The sequence below is a fragment of the Bombus vancouverensis genome, chromosome 3, assembly GCF_051014615.1.
Source record: "Bombus vancouverensis nearcticus chromosome 3, iyBomVanc1_principal, whole genome shotgun sequence".
NCBI classification, from domain to species: Eukaryota; Metazoa; Arthropoda; class Insecta; order Hymenoptera; family Apidae; genus Bombus; species Bombus vancouverensis.
Genome location: NC_134913.1, coordinates 9641105 through 9660076, shown reverse-complemented (window position 1 = coordinate 9660076; position 18972 = coordinate 9641105). Strand labels below are relative to the sequence as shown.

Here is an 18972-nt window from a genome sequence, read left to right as displayed (position 1 = left end):
AGAGACTTTTGACATTTCTAGGAGGAATCTAGAAGTTCTGTATCCAGTGAAGACGATTCTTGCTTCTTCTCGGAACTCGATCTGTTAAATCCGAGGTACCATCCAAGATATCCAAGGAAAATCTTAATAAACATAAACAATACGTTTATATAAGTAATTTTTTACAGACGTTCTTATCAAAAGTCGCGGTATCTGCATCATAATATAATAGGAACTAAGAATCATTCAGCAAACTATTTCGAAGCATCCAGAAGGAATTCTAATCACTGTTGCTGTTTTGCAAGCTACGATCACGTCGAAACAAAATTACGTAAGTGATGTAAGTGGAAATGGGATGCCATGTATACATTTTTTCGTACATTAACTTACACGTTAGTTTATTCTGAATATGTTTCAGTATACGATAAAGTAGTTAAAAGTACCAAAAACAACCGTGCATCGAGTTTTCAATATTTTCCGGATTGTAGTCATCGAAAGAAGCATGAGGTAATTTATTTCTAACGAACTATATCCTGAAATATCGAGGAATTAGCCAATTCGTAGAAAACGACACAGGTTGTTAAAAATAACAAGCAGTGCGACAGAATTGTAACCATATTCACAAGCTTCCATTTACGTCACTCGACATCATGTATCGGGTTTTACCAGTAAAAATATCTAGAATCCGAAAGTGCTCCGAGGTACATTTCGGGCTTTGAACTTTAAAACCGTTTTTTGTAACGTATTGCTGGCCCTGTCGTCGTTGAAACTCAGTTTTCGAAAGAATTTTAGGCCACGAATAGAAAATACTATCGGAGTGTACAATAAAAATAACTTGGAAAAAAGGAAATAATTAGTGGAACATATATGCATATAATATAATATATATCGCAGTTCGTAGTTACAATTATAGAAGATATAAAAGTCAAGAAATTTTTATAGAAATTTAATAAGAACAATCACACAGAGAGATATTACATTAAAGACGAAAAGTTCCATTCTTTCATTTACTTTCATCCCTATATTCTCACGATCCAGGTAACCTTTGCCACGAAGAGGTCTTCCAGCGGCAGCAAGGATTTTAGCGCCAAATCTCCTACGAAACTTGGGTAATTATCCAAAAAGTTTGGCGAGTCACGTGCACGTACTTAAATCACGTATACTTGTAACACGTATCGTTATAACAACGCCTAATGTATTCCCTTGACAACAGGAGGGGAAAAAGTACGCCGCGAATAATTCGTGCAATCCGTCAACGAAGTAGAAAATGTAAGTTGTTAAATGTAGACATTTTCAGTCTATCTGTACAATTATCGCGCATTATTTAACTCATTTAATTCGCGCGTTCGAGTTTTGGGGTGACTACGGAATGATCGTTGGAAATCCCACTAAAAAGATATCAAACGTACATGAATTGTTATTAGGCATTAGTTTCAATTAATTTTGTTTTATCAAATTTTGGAAATTGATACAATTCACGATAAAAGATTTTTATTACATAAACGCGCATTCACATATCTGCCAATTAACGAATTGTAAAATAAGAACACAATGATAGAATATAATTAATAATGAGATTACATCTAATAGAAATTTTTGTGTAGTAAACGTTTGAAATTTCAAATTTCGTAGGAAAATGTATAAAATAACGAAGCTTGAATATTCCGAACATTTTCAAAACTGGTTTTCTCGATTTTTATAGCAGTTCCATGATTCTGGTCATCCCCAAGGCCCGAAAACCCTGAAACTCGCGTTTCTCGATCCGCTGCCCCCTGATTCCATGTACTTGTTCCTCTTTGCGTTATTCCTCTTCGCCTACGTGTTCCTCGGGAAGGAACGTGATAATACACAGGTGAACAGAAAGGGGACAGCGGCTCGAACAGCGGCCACGCACTCGGAACTCGCGCGGCCAGCATCCTCGCGAAGAGCATCGCTTTAATTCCTGGGCGGTTCGTAGTCGAGCCAAACGAGGATCGATCGGAATCACCGCGACCCGGAAACAGCAAGAGCAGCGTCGTTGTCCTGTATCACGAGAAATCAGTCGCGCCAGCCGCAACAACCCCCAAACCACCCCTCAGAGCCGTTCAGTCGGAACGAACAGTTACGCGCGAACTGACTCCATCGGTTGTCCACACTGTTCGATCCCCACGTCACCAAAGGTAATTATGAAGATAATGATCGTGGATATTGCGGCTCTGATATCGAGATGTTAGGGTTTTCGATAGTTCGCGATCCGTTTAGGGAATAATTTACTATCAGGTGATATAGGTTATTGATCATGTATGATTTGATGATATTTCGACAAATAGCATAATTAGATCACTTCTTGTTTGTACAATTAATTTGTACAGCTTAATTTTTTTATTAATTGATTAATGTTATATAAGATTACTTACCAATACTAGTCAGTTGTAGTTTATAAATTACAGCTTCTCAGATCTTACGAATGATATTAGTTTAATTCTTAATTAGGGTTCAAAACGTTGCTGCGAATGTTCAAAACAGTGAAACACGTTATTATTATCGTTAGTTAAATATGATTAAACACACAAATAGAGCTCTAAATATCAAATAATTTCCCCTAGGAAATAAGATTCTCTTAAACTTGCTTCGAAATCTTCTTAGGAATTTATGAACCTCCTAAGTTAATTAAATTTCCGACAATTCCAAGACGTCCACGCGAGCTTAAGTCGAAAGAGGATCAAAGTTCCTCTTCCTGGTATCAAAACAAAATGATCGAATTTTCGAAGAAATCCGAGAAATTTCTCTCTTTTCCCTTCGGACAGGTCGAATCTGGTTGGAAGTCCAGAGCACCGACCTCCCATATATCTAACTGACCGAAGAAAAGCTACTTTGAGACGTCGACGTTTATCGAAGCGGCGAAGACCACTCAACGTGCACATTTATCAGGACAGCCGCGTAGTACAGGCTCGTTCCTTGTCGGAGGATCATCGTGTCGGACCTAAAGAGGTGCAGCTAGCGGAACAGAGATCCGATCTGGTTAAATACACGGTCAAGTCTGCGAAAAATTTGATTAGATCCGAAGGGGACTCCTCCACTCGACAGGACGACGATTCGGATGACCCCGATCAAGATAGAAGAACGAACAAACAGTGGAAACACGATAGAATCTTCGGGGAACGATGTTGTCCCTCTGATAATTCCGTTTCTAAACTAATGGCTCGTTCCAGGTAACGAAATTATATTGTACTTTGATACGATGTTAAGGAAAGGTTATTTCAATAGAATATGATTTTTAATTTTGCAATGTTACGTTCTTTGACTCGCATATTTTTCTGAAACATTGGTTACTACTGTTTCGTATCTTTGTTTTATTCGTAAATTCTTTGATAAAATGACGAGTGAAATGACGGAAGTAAAAATAAATATTTGTTAATATAAAGTACAAGTTCTGCTTTACTATTGTATACGGATAATAGTCAACATTCGAAAGCTATAATATGATTAGAGTTGTGAGCAGAAATTGATCGTAATATACAGTAAACCTTGATAATAATGTGAAGTGTCCGTAAATCAACGTTTATAATCAAACTTAACATTTGATAGCCCTTGCTATTAGTCTGAACTAATTACTACCTACCACGTTTAACGATCCATAATTACAGCATTTAGTAGCTCTTAACCATTACCTTTAGAGATCATCAATTGTATTCAACGTTAATGGCGTATACATTCGACCAACGTTATGAATTATAGACGTTGATCATAAAAATATACAAAATAGTATCTTGATTTATGAAACTACCCTCATGAAAGATAAAGACATACATAGAAACACTATACTATAACGTCACATAGCATCAAACAACATTAAACCTTATCTACTTCAAACAGTGCGAAGGATTAAAATTATTCGTACCGTGCAAATTAGTTAAGGAACATCCAATTTTATTTGTCTCAAACAATTGAAACGCGGAACAAAATTATTGATTTCAAGTTAATATAAATTACATCATCCAAATTAATCAAATAATAAAGTGGCGATTAAAAAATAAATCAATTTGCATGAAAGAAGATATATATGAAAGACTAAACGACAAAGAAGAGAAGCTAAAAGAATAAAAGTACATAAAATAAGATTAAAAAAAATCAAAAGATGCGTTTCGCAGTCCAGGAATAGACGGCGATTGCAAGCAACGCAAAAACGAAGCAGTCGGCCCAAACTTCAGCTATCTAATGCAGCAAATGCATACAAGGCCAAGGGAACGAGGTGACGATCATCGTGTATTTATTGGCGTAAACGGCGGCGACAACTCGAAACGAGTATTTCCATTCCAGGCAACCCCGAGCGGTAACTTGAAGATCGTTCCTAATCAGGTAAATGTCCCAATCGGTCCTTGGGTCGATAGATACTCGTCGAACCTTAGGAATGTTGGCCTCAAGGCAGACGCGTAGTCATTCTAGGTGGTGTTCGAATCGAAGAAGGTCAGTGTGTTGGTTGCTGATCCCAGACATACAAAGGTTAACGTCAAGGCCGAATTGAATACAACCCAAAAAGAGCTTGGTGAACGCATATCTGAGTCTTCCACACAACCGAGGTCCATCGATTTTCCACTAGGTGTAGTATCGTCATCGACGATCAGTCAGTTGCAAGTAGGTTCGGTATTATAACTTTCGTTCGATACAAACTGGTATCAGTTGTGGCGTGGCTATACAGAATGCAAGCGGCAAAACAAGTGATGCGGCCAATTCCAATACTCTAAATGCCAATTTAGCCGCTTACCGCTTACCGCTTACCGCTTCTCTGTATAATTACGGTCTTAATCGATCGTTTTCACGTACACGAGCGCGTGGATGAGGTTAAATTTGGATTAGGTTTCTTTCGACTAGAGATCAAATACTCCAGAAGCCGGTAAAAGCTATTACCGAAAAAAGGTTTACAGTTTCAAATCATGACTCGCGAAGTTATAGATAAAAAAGTATTTAATTTTACTCAAATTCTTTTAACTTTCAACCGAATTCTCTGAATAACGTCATTGACATACTTCGACCAAAATTAAGTTGTAATACAAAAGAAACCTAACAATATCCTTATCACCACCAACTACCTACCATCCATCATAGCTACTTAAAAGTAATGTTTCGTTTCTAAACAGAGTCACAAAAAGTTTCCGGTTGTCGAGGACAACTATAAACCAGCAATGCATCCGTTCAAAGCTAAATTCGGCCAAGTGGAGGCGATGGAACACAAGCAACAACAGTCAACGTCGTCTGCGTCTCACGAAATACCAGTGTTGCAAGATGTGCCACTGTCCACGTGAGTTTTATTGGTCGATCAAGCCAAAACCATGTTAGCCACGAACGTAGTAAAAGGAGAATCAGGTCGACGTAACATTACAAGGGAAAACGATACAAAGTTTATTTATTATCGCGAACCGAGACATTTCCATAAAATTACGTCGTCCCGTATTTTTCTTTCAATCGTAAGGAAAACCAACTCGCCCAACGCGAGGTATATACTCGATGTTTCTCAATAAACTGTTTGATCGTCGTGTAATTTCGAGCAGACTCGGATTTACGAGTGAACAACCAATCGATTGGGATAACATAATTCTCCCGGAGAAGACTGACCTGTATCAGGAGCTAGCCAGGCGTATCACAAATTACAAGTAAGCTTATAGTTGTACCCGATCGATGTAACGAAGTCGAGCATCAACATACGACATGATTACGGGCTAAATTTCATTCGATCGATCTTTCGAGGAACGCTGACTGTATCGTGCGAATCGATCAGGACGAGTTCCATTGCCATCTGCTGGTGCTACAGAGCTATAGTACCTTTTTCGACGAGAAGAATTGCAAGGAGATCGATCTGACCGAGGTAAGTTATTGAACTTTTTATCCTGTAAGTAACGCCACCTCATCTTCCAGCTCTGCTGGGAATCACTGATAACTGCGCATTGCCCGTGTGAAGGTAACTAAGCCACGTGTTTTTTACTTGAAAAGTTCAATTTACTAAAAAGCTGGTACTTCTGCCATACAGAAGATACTGTAAGAAACTTAAAAACGATTGAATTTTTATATCAGTTCTGTAACTCATTATTAATTGATCCGTCTAAGAGTCATATTGATTAACTCTAGAAATATGGAAGCATAGAAATGTGGCGATATTATAAACTTTATTTTTTGGAATTTACTTTATAATCTATTATTACCTATGCTATCTTCTTACAATAAGCAAACTCGAGCTGTTTTTAATCGTCTAACTGCATAATGCAATTAATGTGAAGTCGATCAGTTTGGCTTGCGAGAGTCACGACACAGCGAAACCCAATCCTTTTACTTCCATTTTCAATTCTGCTCGCCAACCAACGATCCTGTGAGCGACAGAACGATCCGCGCGATTTTTCTTTCCGTGTGCTGTCATTTATTCAGAAAATGGAAGGCACGCGAACGAAAATTCCCCGTAGCTTTCACGAACACTCGACCGTCATCGATCTTCATCCTTTAACGAGGCGCGTTAAACGAGTCGTAACCACGGATCGCGAGACGTTCCTTCGCCCACTGATACCCTTAACGCTGTCGTATCGTTCCACCGTGCAATACGATAGCGTTAAGGGTATCCCATCGGGAATTTATTACCCGACAGAAGCGGAAAACGACGCACGTCCCTTGAGTTTACCCCCGGAAAAAACGACACATTATACATGCTTGCACCGAGGAAGATATATTACGGACTTATCGGTACACAGAACAGTCTAGCGAATTCGGAATAAAGTCCTTTTGTTCGCGCGATCCGATTTTCCGCTTCCCCTTCCATCTCTGGATGTGTATCTGTGGTCCATGTTCGATCGTGCGCCAATCGTCGTTCATCTTCGCCTCCTCGCCTTTGTCCACGTTTTCCCACTCGAACATCCTCTTATTTCGTTTCTTCTTTAATGATTTTTCCCGATAAACTGGCCGTTTACTATTCTTTTTGCTTCCACTCGAAATTCGTTGATCTTCCCAGGTATACGACATCTCGGAGAAAGGATTTTTTATGCCAAATTTTTAGTATAAAGAAGAAATTTTTGAGTTTGATTTTATATCTCGATGTTTCTAGTATTGAAGAGTTTTAGAAAAATTTTGAATCTTTTCAGTATTTAACTTTCAGATGGTGTAGTGCAGGCCAAATTACTGACAGACATATCTTTTTCTATATGGTTTTTATTCTTTTCGTCAGAATACATAGTTACGTGATAAAATTGAGAAATTGGTAAAAGATGAAGTTGGACAGTTTGACTTCTGAGAGGATCGATTTAATCCTAGATTCCAATCATCTACAACTTTTCGTTATATCACATAAATACCAGAAATCTGTCCTCGATTAAACTGGCTTATATTCTCAAAAACCGATGAAACGTCATAATTCAGCGGGATTTAAGCAAGTTGCATTATTCTGCCTTTCGAGAGACCGACCACTAGATATTCATAAATTACTACTTTCGCAATTGTTCGTCGACGATAATGACAACCGAATGAATATACGAGGGTATGAATCATTGGTGGTGGAAGCGGCGAGATTCAATAAATTTCCCAATGTCGAGACTTCGAGATCGCCAAGTAGGCAACCAGCGAGAACACAAGGGGTTGCTAGCGACCCCAATCTCTCGTGTCAGCATCCTGGCCCCTCGTTTTCAGTTCTCCACCGGTGACTCGGTGGGCTTGAAGCCAACCGACCTTGAACTCTTTTTTTGTCTTCCCTAGCCAAGGCTATATTTGACTCTCTTTTAACTTAAGGATGAATAGCAACGCTCGAGTAACAGCACCACCACCTGCCGCTCTTTAATGATTACTGCGGGAGCCTCCGCCATTTCTATCGTCGCGACAGCTTTCTCCTTCGCCACGTGTCAAGGAGACGTGTAATTAAAAATAGAAGGACACACGTGCTTTGTAACAAAATAACCAAGCTTTCCTCTCTGCTGAAAGATCGTTATTCCTGGCGTTTCTTACATAAATTGGCCTCTTGCTCTTTCGCATTCGAATAAAGAAGTATAAAGAAAGGACGATGGAATTGCGTATCAGCTAAATTTCGACCTTTATACAAAAGTTACACTTTTATACGGGAAGGATGATAGAATTACTTTAGAATTATATATGTATTTCACACATTTTTAGTTTTTTATACCTTTATGCAGAAGTCTAAGTAAAGAATGACAAAATTATTTGAAAAGTATAATATTAAGTGTATTTTTGTTCTTTACGGAATATTTAACTTCTTTAAGTTAACGTGTATGTTTTACAGATCTCTGTTCACTATAGGACGTTTAGTTTTTTCAAATTGATAAGAATTAATAAGTATAGAATGATAATAATTTGAAGAAATTTTGTTGCATCTAACAGAGTGACGTATCTTCGAAGGCGTTTTCGCTCATTTACGACTGGATGATCAGTCCACAGAACGAGAGCTACAGGCTTTTGCAAAGGGACAACATCCTGGAAGTTTTTACCGCAGCCCAATATCTCGGAATTAAAGGTAAGACTGGTAAAAAAATTATCTATCGCTTCCATAAATTTCAAAATTATCTTGATTATTATGCTATTATTATGATTATTATGAGCTATCAGCTCTTTGATACAAGCCATAGAAATACAGTGATAATTAAAATTTTACGTAAAATATATATGTATGTGTGTATAGATTATCAAATTTTGATATAAAATTCTGATTTCAGTATTCATTAATGTACGTTTTAGAAATAATTACAAAATGTATTAAATAAGAATACCGATAAGAGTATAGCACTATAGCGATGAAAGATTTCGTTATCGCATAAATCGTATAAACGTTCTTTCATCTTCATCAACGTGGAAGATTCGTGAACAACGATCCTGTTTACATCGGTGCTTCCAGCATCCTTCCCCATCTCCATCAATCTTTTAAAACGCGACTGCACGCATAATATATAGCCGATGCTTTCTAGCACAGTTTAAAACTTCGAACTCGCTAGCGGAAAAGAATGAAAAGTTTCCAGTGCCATGATAGGTATTCGGAAAAGTCTCGACGGTGCCGACCTCGAGTTTCGTTGAATACGTCACTGTCCAACTTGAAACTTCAATAAACCATATGAGATCTCGGAGAAAATGGTGGTGCATCGTGTCTTCGAGCAAAACACGCGGAAATCCAAGCTTCCTCTCTAGAAACTATGTTGCTAAGATCTATATTTTTCACGTTCAGAGAATGTATTCTTGATAGAAAAGATATAACGAGGTCGGGAAGTTAATAAAAAAATACACGAATTTTGATCACCGAAATTTGAAGAAACCTAATGGAATATCTCTTATCAATGCTCGGGTCTTTACAGACATAAGATGTCAATTTAGAACTATATATATACCTGTCTTTTTGCAAGAACAAGTTCATTTTTACTATTATTGCAATTAGAGTGGAATCTAGTTAACGGAGCTATTAGTATAGCTACAGTAGGAGGCGATAAATGGTTAATAAAGGTAATAAAAACAACTAAATGAATCAGTATATTCATTTAATGCTTCAATTTATGACTTTATTATACCTTTTCCATTTAGAGTACAATGAACGACGAACCATGAAAAAGAGAAACATCATAGTGCAATCTTTTTAATTCTCATGCCTTTCTCGATTCTTAACAGAACTGGAGGAACAATGCTGGGCTTTCATAGACAATGACGAATTATTCGCCGAAGACACCGCATTTTTATTATATCTGGAAGCGAAAAGAGTCGGAAATACCGCAGTTATGGAACTGATGGTGCCGAGAATTATGAAATTCTTTTTGATGCTGGTCAGCACTAAAGATTTCCTCGAATTATCCGTAGATGAACTATGCCTTTTATTGAAGTCTAACTATATTTGCGTCAATAGGTAATCGATTACTGATGTGTACAGATAAAATAATATATTTTTCCTTACTTCTGAATTTTTAAACTCTAGTGAAATGGAAGTTCTTATGTCTGCTGTACGATGGCTGATGCATGATTGGGCGAACAGAAAGCAGTACATGTTGGAAGTTTTGAACTGTGTTCGATTTGGGTTGATCGCTCCATGGCAATTGGTAGATGTGAAAAGAAATCCAGAAAACCCAGAATTTATGGAACTAATGTCTTCTCCTGAGGTACAGAAAATGGTCGATGATGGTCTAGCGTAAGATTTAAATTTCTTTTCATTTATAGATGAAGACAAAAAAGAGCCTTTTTGTATTAATTTAAGCCTTTTCAGTTTCGTTATTATAAAATATTGGTACGGTAACCAGACGGAAGATTATTATCACTGGATCGATCTGTTAGGGCTTACGGAGCCAACCAATCGAAATTGGGCTGGAGAGGACAAGGTACTTAAACCCTACGGAGATCATGATACAATAACTAATCCATGCTACAGTAGCGAATTTTCCCTAAGAGCATCAATTTAAGTGTTTTCGTTCAACGCACAAAGAAATTTAAAGTTATATTTCTCCTTTCAAGAACTACGTAACGTATCGAGAATTTTTGCTTTACCTCGAAGAATATCAGAAAACAAAAATTTCGGAGTTGAAAATGCGAAAGAGTCGCGCAAAACCCAAGATAATCGATTCACCTCACAACGATTACACATTTGCTGCTCCTAAAGCACCGAACAACTACGTTCAAAGCTCAGGTATAGTGAATGTCACATTAAAATAAAAAATATATGAAACGAACTTTTTAACGTGGAATTTAACGAAATTGAATCCTTCAGGAGATACCGGTGCTATTCATAACGGGCCAGCAATGCATTCAAGGCACACGAAACCACTACCTTCAAATTATTTACCATTGGAGATGCCAGAGGGCATGATGATGCCTCCAAAATTTATGAACGAATACTTAAGTAACTTGGAAAGAAGCAAAGGGGTGAGTAACCCTGGGGCGAATCGGAGATCGACGCAGAAACCTCAAGATGGATCGATTCACTAACCACCTCATTGAACGAAATTGCAAAATCGTGACCATGATACTTTTAAATAATTTTAGACTTCATTTTATCAATCGAGAATCGAAGATTCTTCGTGTCATAACTTTGCATAGACAACAAGCATAATCAATGAAATTTTGATATTATATGTCAAATATTTAGTCAGTATATCGTATATCGTATTTATTTATTGAACTTCAACTTATATAAGAAAATATACGTTCATACGTGAATTTCACAAGAAGTGCATACAATATTTTCACAAATTCACGCGATCTCGAGGTGATTTAGTAAAACAGGTATTGAAAGTAATAAAAGTTGTCGCGGTATAGCTGTGAACATTCAACGGTGAGTCGTTTTGCAATTGAGTATCGAAACAAGAATCTGAGGTCAGATTTGTGTCCGTTTCAAAAGTTGCTCTGCTTACTTTCCAGGGATTATTACGCGGTTATCGTCAAAAGAAATCTCGAGGTAAGCTTACGTGCTTGTAAGTGGAAATGATAAATTTCACTGAAGGAACAAAGTTGAATCGCGGAGTAGGGTAAAAATCAGGGAGCTGTAGTCAAAGGTCAGAGTTTATGTCGTTCGAATATCCGTGCTTTAATTCCGAAACCCTCGCGTACAGGGTACCACAAACCATTATGCATCACGCTACTCATGGAAACAGCACTTACAGCGTATAAGCTCTTACCTTGAGATTACACAGACCCCGTACCAATTTAGTATTTGTTAATTGAGTCAAAACGGCCGCATTTGCATAAACGTTTGGGATCGTAGGTTAAACTGGAGCACGATGATGTGTACTTGCGCTGCTCTTGTTATAAATTTACAATTGTCAAGCAACTATATGAATCTCGCTTTTGTGATATTTGGAAAATTTCCAACTGTTAATGTAACATTTTCTTCTTTCTTTTTCAATTTTTGAGGTTGAAAAATTTCCAAGTCTCAAAGTCTTTTAGGTCTCTATTTTGAAATTTATTATTATGCTCGTTTCTTGATAGATGAATTTTGTTTGTTTTGTTTGTTTGAATGAGTTTCCATCGAAAATGAAGTTGATCAGTTTAATTTCGAGGAGACTTTATGCATTATTCAATTATTGTCACTCAATCATTGTTACAGATAGAAAAATTGCAGGCACATGATTGTGACTGTTAAATAATTTGAGAACTAAGTATCACTGAATGACCGGCTTGTTAAACGAAACTATTACCACCACTGAATCACGAACAACTACAAAATGATCTATAAAATATTTATGGATCATAGATTACCTAGTTAGGACATCCCTGACCCACATATGACTCACCGAACAGTGAACGCGTTGAGCTTACAACAATGAAAAATGAGCACAATCTTTGTCGTCAATTTAACACGTAACTAGCTAAGATATGCCAACAGTCTGTGCCACTAAGTTTTTGACAAATCACTTCATGTTCATCAAAATATCAAATTAGTTTAACAACATCCTCGTTGCTCCAGAAATAAACCAACGAATTCCAAAATAAACTTTATTTACAATTGAATACTAAAATTTGATTTATGATTCTATTAGGTTGTGTAATAAATTCGTTCGCATTTCGTTATAATACAATTAACATTATGGGTATAATAAAAATTATAACGAGTATTTTTTTATGATATATGCACTTTCCAATTTCGCATAAATGCATAAAAATTTATAATCTACTAATATGTACAAATACTAACAATCAATGTTTGCACTCAGAACTCGTAGTATTATTTTTCTTCTCTCATTATTATATCTACATCTATATTACTATATTGTAACATATTCTTATAATGCGCCTCAAAATGTAAGAATGAATGAACCGAAAGATGAACTTATTGCACAATCTAACGTTAACCTGATATTTTACAAAAATTTATATTAAGTTTACTGATTTAGAAAGATGAAAAGAACGTCGCCTTCGATACGAGATTCACCGGTGGCGGAGAATCGCTGAAACTGTCCTGTAGGTTGCCTACAGTAGAAAAATACACGCATGAACACTGTCAACGCGGCGTGAATTCACCGGTAAAGTCCTCGACGAGAAATCTCGTTCGTGAGAAGAAACTTTCTCGGCTCGACGAGACGTTTCCCCCCTTTTTTTTCAGGACGCCGATAAATTGGATTACGAGAGCCGGCAGGAGAGGAATGCGACGGATGTTTGCCGGTGCCAGCAGCAGCGCGAGTCGAATTTCATATTTTCCGTAAGAAAGCAGAAGACGAGATGTAAGATACCGAGGGAACCGGAAGAACGTACAGACTCCTGCAAATCCGAGGAGGAGGCCGCCACAACGATACAGGCCGTTTATAGAGGATACAAGGCTCGAAAGAGATTTGACGAAGTTAGTGGATACATTCGGAAACTTTTGGATTTTTGCTGTTGAGAAAATGTGATTGATTCTTTGATTTCGTCGATCTACTTGATTGGAAGAAGGAAATAGTGGAATTACATCTTGCATAATTGAATTAATATTATTAGCAAATTGTACAATTCACAAATTTCAATTTATCAGAACCAATAGATTCTCTTACACCATTGGAACAAATCTGATAATGAAACAAATGAAATTTCATAAATTACAAATTATCCGATATTTAATGCATAAAAATTTCCAGTCTACTTATGAATTTTCGAACCTTACTGAATATATATATTAATAATAACGTATTTTAATGTTCGAAAGCACAACAATTTTTCTACTAAATCGTTAAAGAGATATAGTCTAAATAGTAGGATTATACATATTCAACGATCCGTGGCGTATTTCTTCGAGAGTCGACGAGACTATTTTACAAAGTACAAACACGAGTCGTTTTGTACACGTTGTTCCCTTAAACCGCAGATAAGGAAATCAACATCAGGGGAGAAGCAGAATATCAAGAAGATAGCGGAACTTTTGGCCATCCCGATGGACGAAACGCTTCGCGATCCTTCGATAGAGCCCATCAGAATATCAAGCAGTTCAGTAAACCAAATGAGAAATGAGAAGGACGAAACGCCACTTACATTGAAATGCTCACCTAGAAACAGGAACAGGGAACAATCGGTCCTTCGAAATCAAAATCAACACTACGTTGAGAATCAAATAAATCAAGTAAAAAATAATATTCCTCTTAAGATGTTTTTACAGAACAAAGAAATTTCATTTATTCGAAGAACTCGTGTTTCAAATTATAGTTCAACATATGTCCTCCTTGTTACACGACCGAAGAAAAACGAAAACAAAATATGACTCACCGAGAGACATTAAAGTCTATAAAGACCATAAAATCACCGATGTTTTTCTCGAACTACGACGAAAAAACCAGTTCCCCATCGGATAACACAGATGCGGACGATCCTTCCTCTCCACGAATCGGTGCAAAATCAACGATGCTGAATCTCGCCGATGTTATAATCAATGAAAAAAACAGCGAGAAAGATTATTCGGAGAATGATAATATTCAGCGAGTGAATCCTGCCGCTAGAAACGCTCAAATTCGATCTACGAATTATAAACGACCTCTGTAAGTGCCTTTAAGTACCTGATAACTAGACTGCGGATATTAGATGAATTTAAATATATATCATGGTATCAATAGAAAACGACTATAAAATTTGCAATTCCGTATTATTTGCAGTCCACAGAGGATAAGCAACAGTATAATAGCTTCGAACGAAGACCGTTACTTTCTCAACAACTCTCTGTTCTTTCCTGACAGAGAGTCGATTCTCGTGTTCGGCGGGGTCGATCCTCACGAGGAATATGGCCTGTCCGGGAACACCGGCAAGGACATATACAGGTTTAAACCTGACCAGAATATTTGGGAATTCGTGGGGGAAATTCCACGAGCGAGACACCATCATTCGGTCGCTTACTTAAGAGGCCGCATTTACGTAGTGGGTGAGTCGAACAGTGACGAAATACAATTGCAAATGCAGTTTATAACGTTGCCAGCCAACGAATTGCATGTTTAAATAAAAAGGAAAAACTGAAAAAAGCAGGACAACACGGATTCTCAGTCCATTTGCAGCATTTAACGAAAGAGTCTGCTACGGCATAATCTTCTTTACGACTTTGTTTTCGAAATCGCGAAAAAATATTCGTTGTGCCTTTCATTGTGCAATCCTTTCCGTGGGACGGATTTAAAGATACTAAAAAAAGCCAATGAAACATTTTTCACCAGGTGGAGCCGATCCCCTGGAAGACAAACTTCACAGGAAAAGCATTGCGGTTGGGAACGTTTGGAGTTACGATCCAACTACCAGGACTTGGTTCAATGAACCTGGCATGCTGACAGCTAGAAAGGACTTCGGATTGGTGGTCAGCCACGGGAAAATGTACGCGATAGGAGGGCAAGGCAGGAACGGGATGTGAGTTGTTATACAGATGGGGAGAACGTAATTACTTTGCTTCTTTTACGTTTTCTTTCATTTTCCTCGCTGTTTATTTCTACGCTATGCGACGCTAATTGCCACTAATTTAAGTCTTCTTAATTGTCATCAGTATCGCGGTTTAAACGAAACAATTCGATTTACGGTTACGTAATGACGAAATGGAGAAAAACAAGAGATTTCATATTCCATAATAAATAACATTAATGTTCGATAATATACAGAGTGTCACAGGGCTTAACAAGCCAAATTTTGTCAGTGTATTCTAAAAGTATAATCAAGTAAAAAATGTTGTATAAACTTTGGTCGTTTGAAACTTTATTAAAAAGTTACAATAAAAAATAATGTAAACATAAATTCCTCTATAAGAAGAGAGATTGAGATATATTTCTTTCGTTATAGAGCTTTGAAAACGGTGGAGGCTTTTGATCCATCGGACTCCACATGGAGGGAAGTGCAACCAATGCAGACCGCGAGGGTTGGACCTGCCAGCGTGAAATATCGAGATCTTATCTGGGTCGCTGGCGGAATGACAAAATCGAAAAAAGAGCTATTCTCGAAGGACGTTGAGTGCTATGACCCGATCAAAAATTTGTTAGCTCGATTCCGTCTCTTAGAGTTCCTTCATGCATTCCCTATTTCCCATTACCTGGATTAAACGTTCGATTTATCGCGTGTATACACGGTAAATGCAAGAGAGAGCTCTGTTATCGATGCGATCTTTCAGATGGCTGAAAGCGATACCTTTGAGGTCACCGAGGTGCTTTGCCTCCTTCTACGTGGTGTCCGACTGTCTTTACATGATCGGCGGAGCATCGACTATGGAAAACGTCACTCAGAGCGTCGATTGCATTGACGTGTGGGATGGGAACGATTGCGTTTGGAGGGAACACGCGAACATGTCGATCGCGAGACACGGACATTCTACTGGCTCGATAGGTTGGTTTTTATAGTATCAAAAGACGTGATATATCCTGAGAAACTTCTTCTTTCATAGTGATTATCTTATAGCATTTTTCTATGATATCTGTCATTGTAAATGCAGTAATATATAATCATAAATAGTCAATTGAATAATAAGTTTGTACTATTTTCTTATGATATCAAAGAATGTGATGTGTCCTGGGAAATTTCTCTTCTTCCTTCATACAATAATTATTTTATAACAGTTTTCTATAGTATCATACTATAGTGATATATGATTATATTACGGATACAGTAATGTATACTTATAAATATTAGGTCATTGAATAAATCTGTGCCGTATATTTCTTTCTATTATATCCATTTTTTCAAATACTACTAAACGATTGATTTATAATATTCAAACAATATATAAAAGCAACATTTACATATTACATATAAATAACACAAATATTGCTTATGATTGTTGTTTTCCTTTTATGAAACTCAGAAAATACGAAGTGCTTGAAAGGAGCATGCGTCTCATTTATAATTTTTTTATATTTAGAGATCAAAACGCCTATTATTTACTGATTGTTCTTTTTAAATGTATTTTCATATTAAATTCGATCGTATAAAATTAGCCATCTTACTCGTTTGTTATTTTGTATTTACAAAAAGCAGAACCAATATATTGGATAACCTAATATATATATAGTAACTACAAACCTAATAACTACCAACTATAATATAATCTAATAACAACTATTGTATTAAGTACGGTATAATATACGGAATAACCATTAAATAAAATATTATAGTAGTTTCTTTAGCGTTTGTACTGAAAACTCTACTGTATCAGATTTCTACGTAACTACGTAACGAAATAACGTATTGTATTTTATAGACTCACTAATTGAAGTCTTCTTCCCTTAGGTGATCAATTGCTGATAATTGGAGGAGTAACTACGGTATTCATGAAGACCTTGAATAGCGTCGAATGTTATTGTTGCGATATAGGAAAATGGATGAAGGGCGTATCGGCGCTGCCGCATCCGGTTTCCGGTCATGGAACCGTGTCTTTACCGCCAGCAAATCTTCTGATAAATCGCTGATAATTGTGACATAAAATACATCAAATTTCCTTATATGCTGTACTTAATAATCAACACACATTAAGTACTTACTCGATCATTAACGAATTTGTATTTAATTACTTTTTAATTATCGTACTTTATCGTACTTTTTACAAATATTGCCTTACAATTTACACTTGTTTATATAATTCTATACCCTTACAATATATATCACAAAAAAAAACAATATCTTACAAATTACGTTCAGTCTACTTACATGGAAGCTTCAATGGAAGTAAGTAGCTTTGGTAGAAGTAAGTAAAATCAAACTCGAGGGGATAAATATTTATTACAATAAAAAATTTCTTATAGGGGTTAAAAGATATTCCTTTCAAATGACTTCTTTAGCTTCCAAATTGGCCACCAGATGGCAGTAGCATTCTTCCCATCCGGGAGCCGCCATCTGTCATGGGAGTCGAGTGTTATGAACCGCGAAGCGTGTGTGGAAGTTTCGAAAAAGGATTCGGATTCGAATGCAGCGAGGTAACTAGCCGTCGTGCGGATAAACGCGAGTTAACCTGAAAATGGCCGAATCGTGCGAGTCGGTGGTGTCAAGTGTAGTGACTAGTGTTGTGTCCCATGGGCAGACGAAAGTGGCTGAAACACCGAGCCAGGAGGACGCTGAGATATCCGGTTCTCCCGGTATGTTAGCCCTGCTAAAATAACCCGTAGCAGTTTGAGAGCTATTTTATTCAAACGCGACTGTCGAGCGCGGCCATGCAACAAGTGGTACGGAGCGCTCTCGCATGCCGAACAGGAGCGTACAGGGATATTTATGGGCCCGTCTGGGCCTGTTCACTATCCCGGTATTTTCTAACTAACATGTCGTCGTCGATCACGTGACTCATCGTTCACCTATACGACTTAATTTTCGCGCGTACTAAGTGTCAAAAATGTCGGCGAATCACCGATGACATTTATCACAAACTGGTACCCGTAAAAGGTTTTGTTAAAAAATTTGACGCGTTACTTTTAAAATGACGATTTCCCGATGACGATTGATTGCAACATTGCATTTTTAATCTTATCAGTCCTTTCTCTTACCGATAATAAATTGATATATCTGTGCTTTTTTATTTGATTCATATCTGATAGGATTTTCTGTTTGATCAGTTTGCGAGCATTAGGTTTCAAATATTATATTTATGCATGAGTTTTATTGAAAATCGTAATGACTGAGAGATTTAACATTACGTTACTGGCGGAAGGATTATTGCTAGACAGACAGATGGATAAGACATCGTGAAACAACTTTCTGAATCAGAGTAATTATTTGTATGATTGAAATTGATCGTAAACGCACAAATCTGGTTTACCTCAAGCAGTACGCAAGTTTAAATTTAATCTATGTACACGTATAACTGGCAATGCGTGTAATTGATTTTGTTCACCGTTAGCGACGAGTTCGTTGAGACATTCCCATGAAAAAAACGCAACGAGTTCCTATACCGGTTTTATTTTATTTATTTTATCTTCGTTTGACTGGCTTCGAATTTTTAATTTTCGTGGTGGCGCTGTTAAACAAGAGAGCTGTTAACGCGCTGTTTATCGAAAGCATCGCAGAAATCTATAATTTCTGCAGTTAATTTCGTTAATTTTGTTTTAAATATCGAAAAATTGATTTAAGAAATACAATTGTAAATGGGTACAGTAATTTAAT

General features: G+C 37.1%; 2 protein-coding genes across 3 annotated transcripts in view; both read left to right on the top strand.

Moving 5' to 3' along the window:
* Positions 1-1348: 1348 nt before the first annotated feature.
* On the top strand, positions 1349-17420 carry LOC117165698 (uncharacterized). The gene is given in 23 exon segments (XM_076617020.1): positions 1349-1403; positions 1937-2138; positions 2766-3170; positions 4110-4317; positions 4405-4593; positions 5097-5257; positions 5508-5609; positions 5704-5821; positions 8323-8455; positions 9592-9823; positions 9893-10102; positions 10178-10289; positions 10423-10594; positions 10676-10830; positions 12798-12993; positions 12996-13240; positions 13742-13993; positions 14077-14405; positions 14520-14782; positions 15066-15252; positions 15676-15867; positions 16001-16212; positions 17113-17420. Coding segments are annotated over 23 exon segments (4509 nt in total). The 3' UTR covers positions 17292-17420.
* Positions 17421-17772: 352 nt separating this feature from the next.
* LOC117165699 (phosphatase and actin regulator 2) overlaps positions 17773-18972 on the top strand; it is a 390523-nt gene continuing 389323 nt past the window's right edge. For both annotated transcript variants that reach the window (XM_076628094.1, XM_076628093.1), the window contains exon 1: positions 17773-17954. In XM_076628094.1, coding sequence (XP_076484209.1) covers positions 17837-17954 — 118 coding nt within the window. In that variant the 5' untranslated portion in view covers positions 17773-17836. The remainder of the gene's footprint in view (positions 17955-18972) is intronic.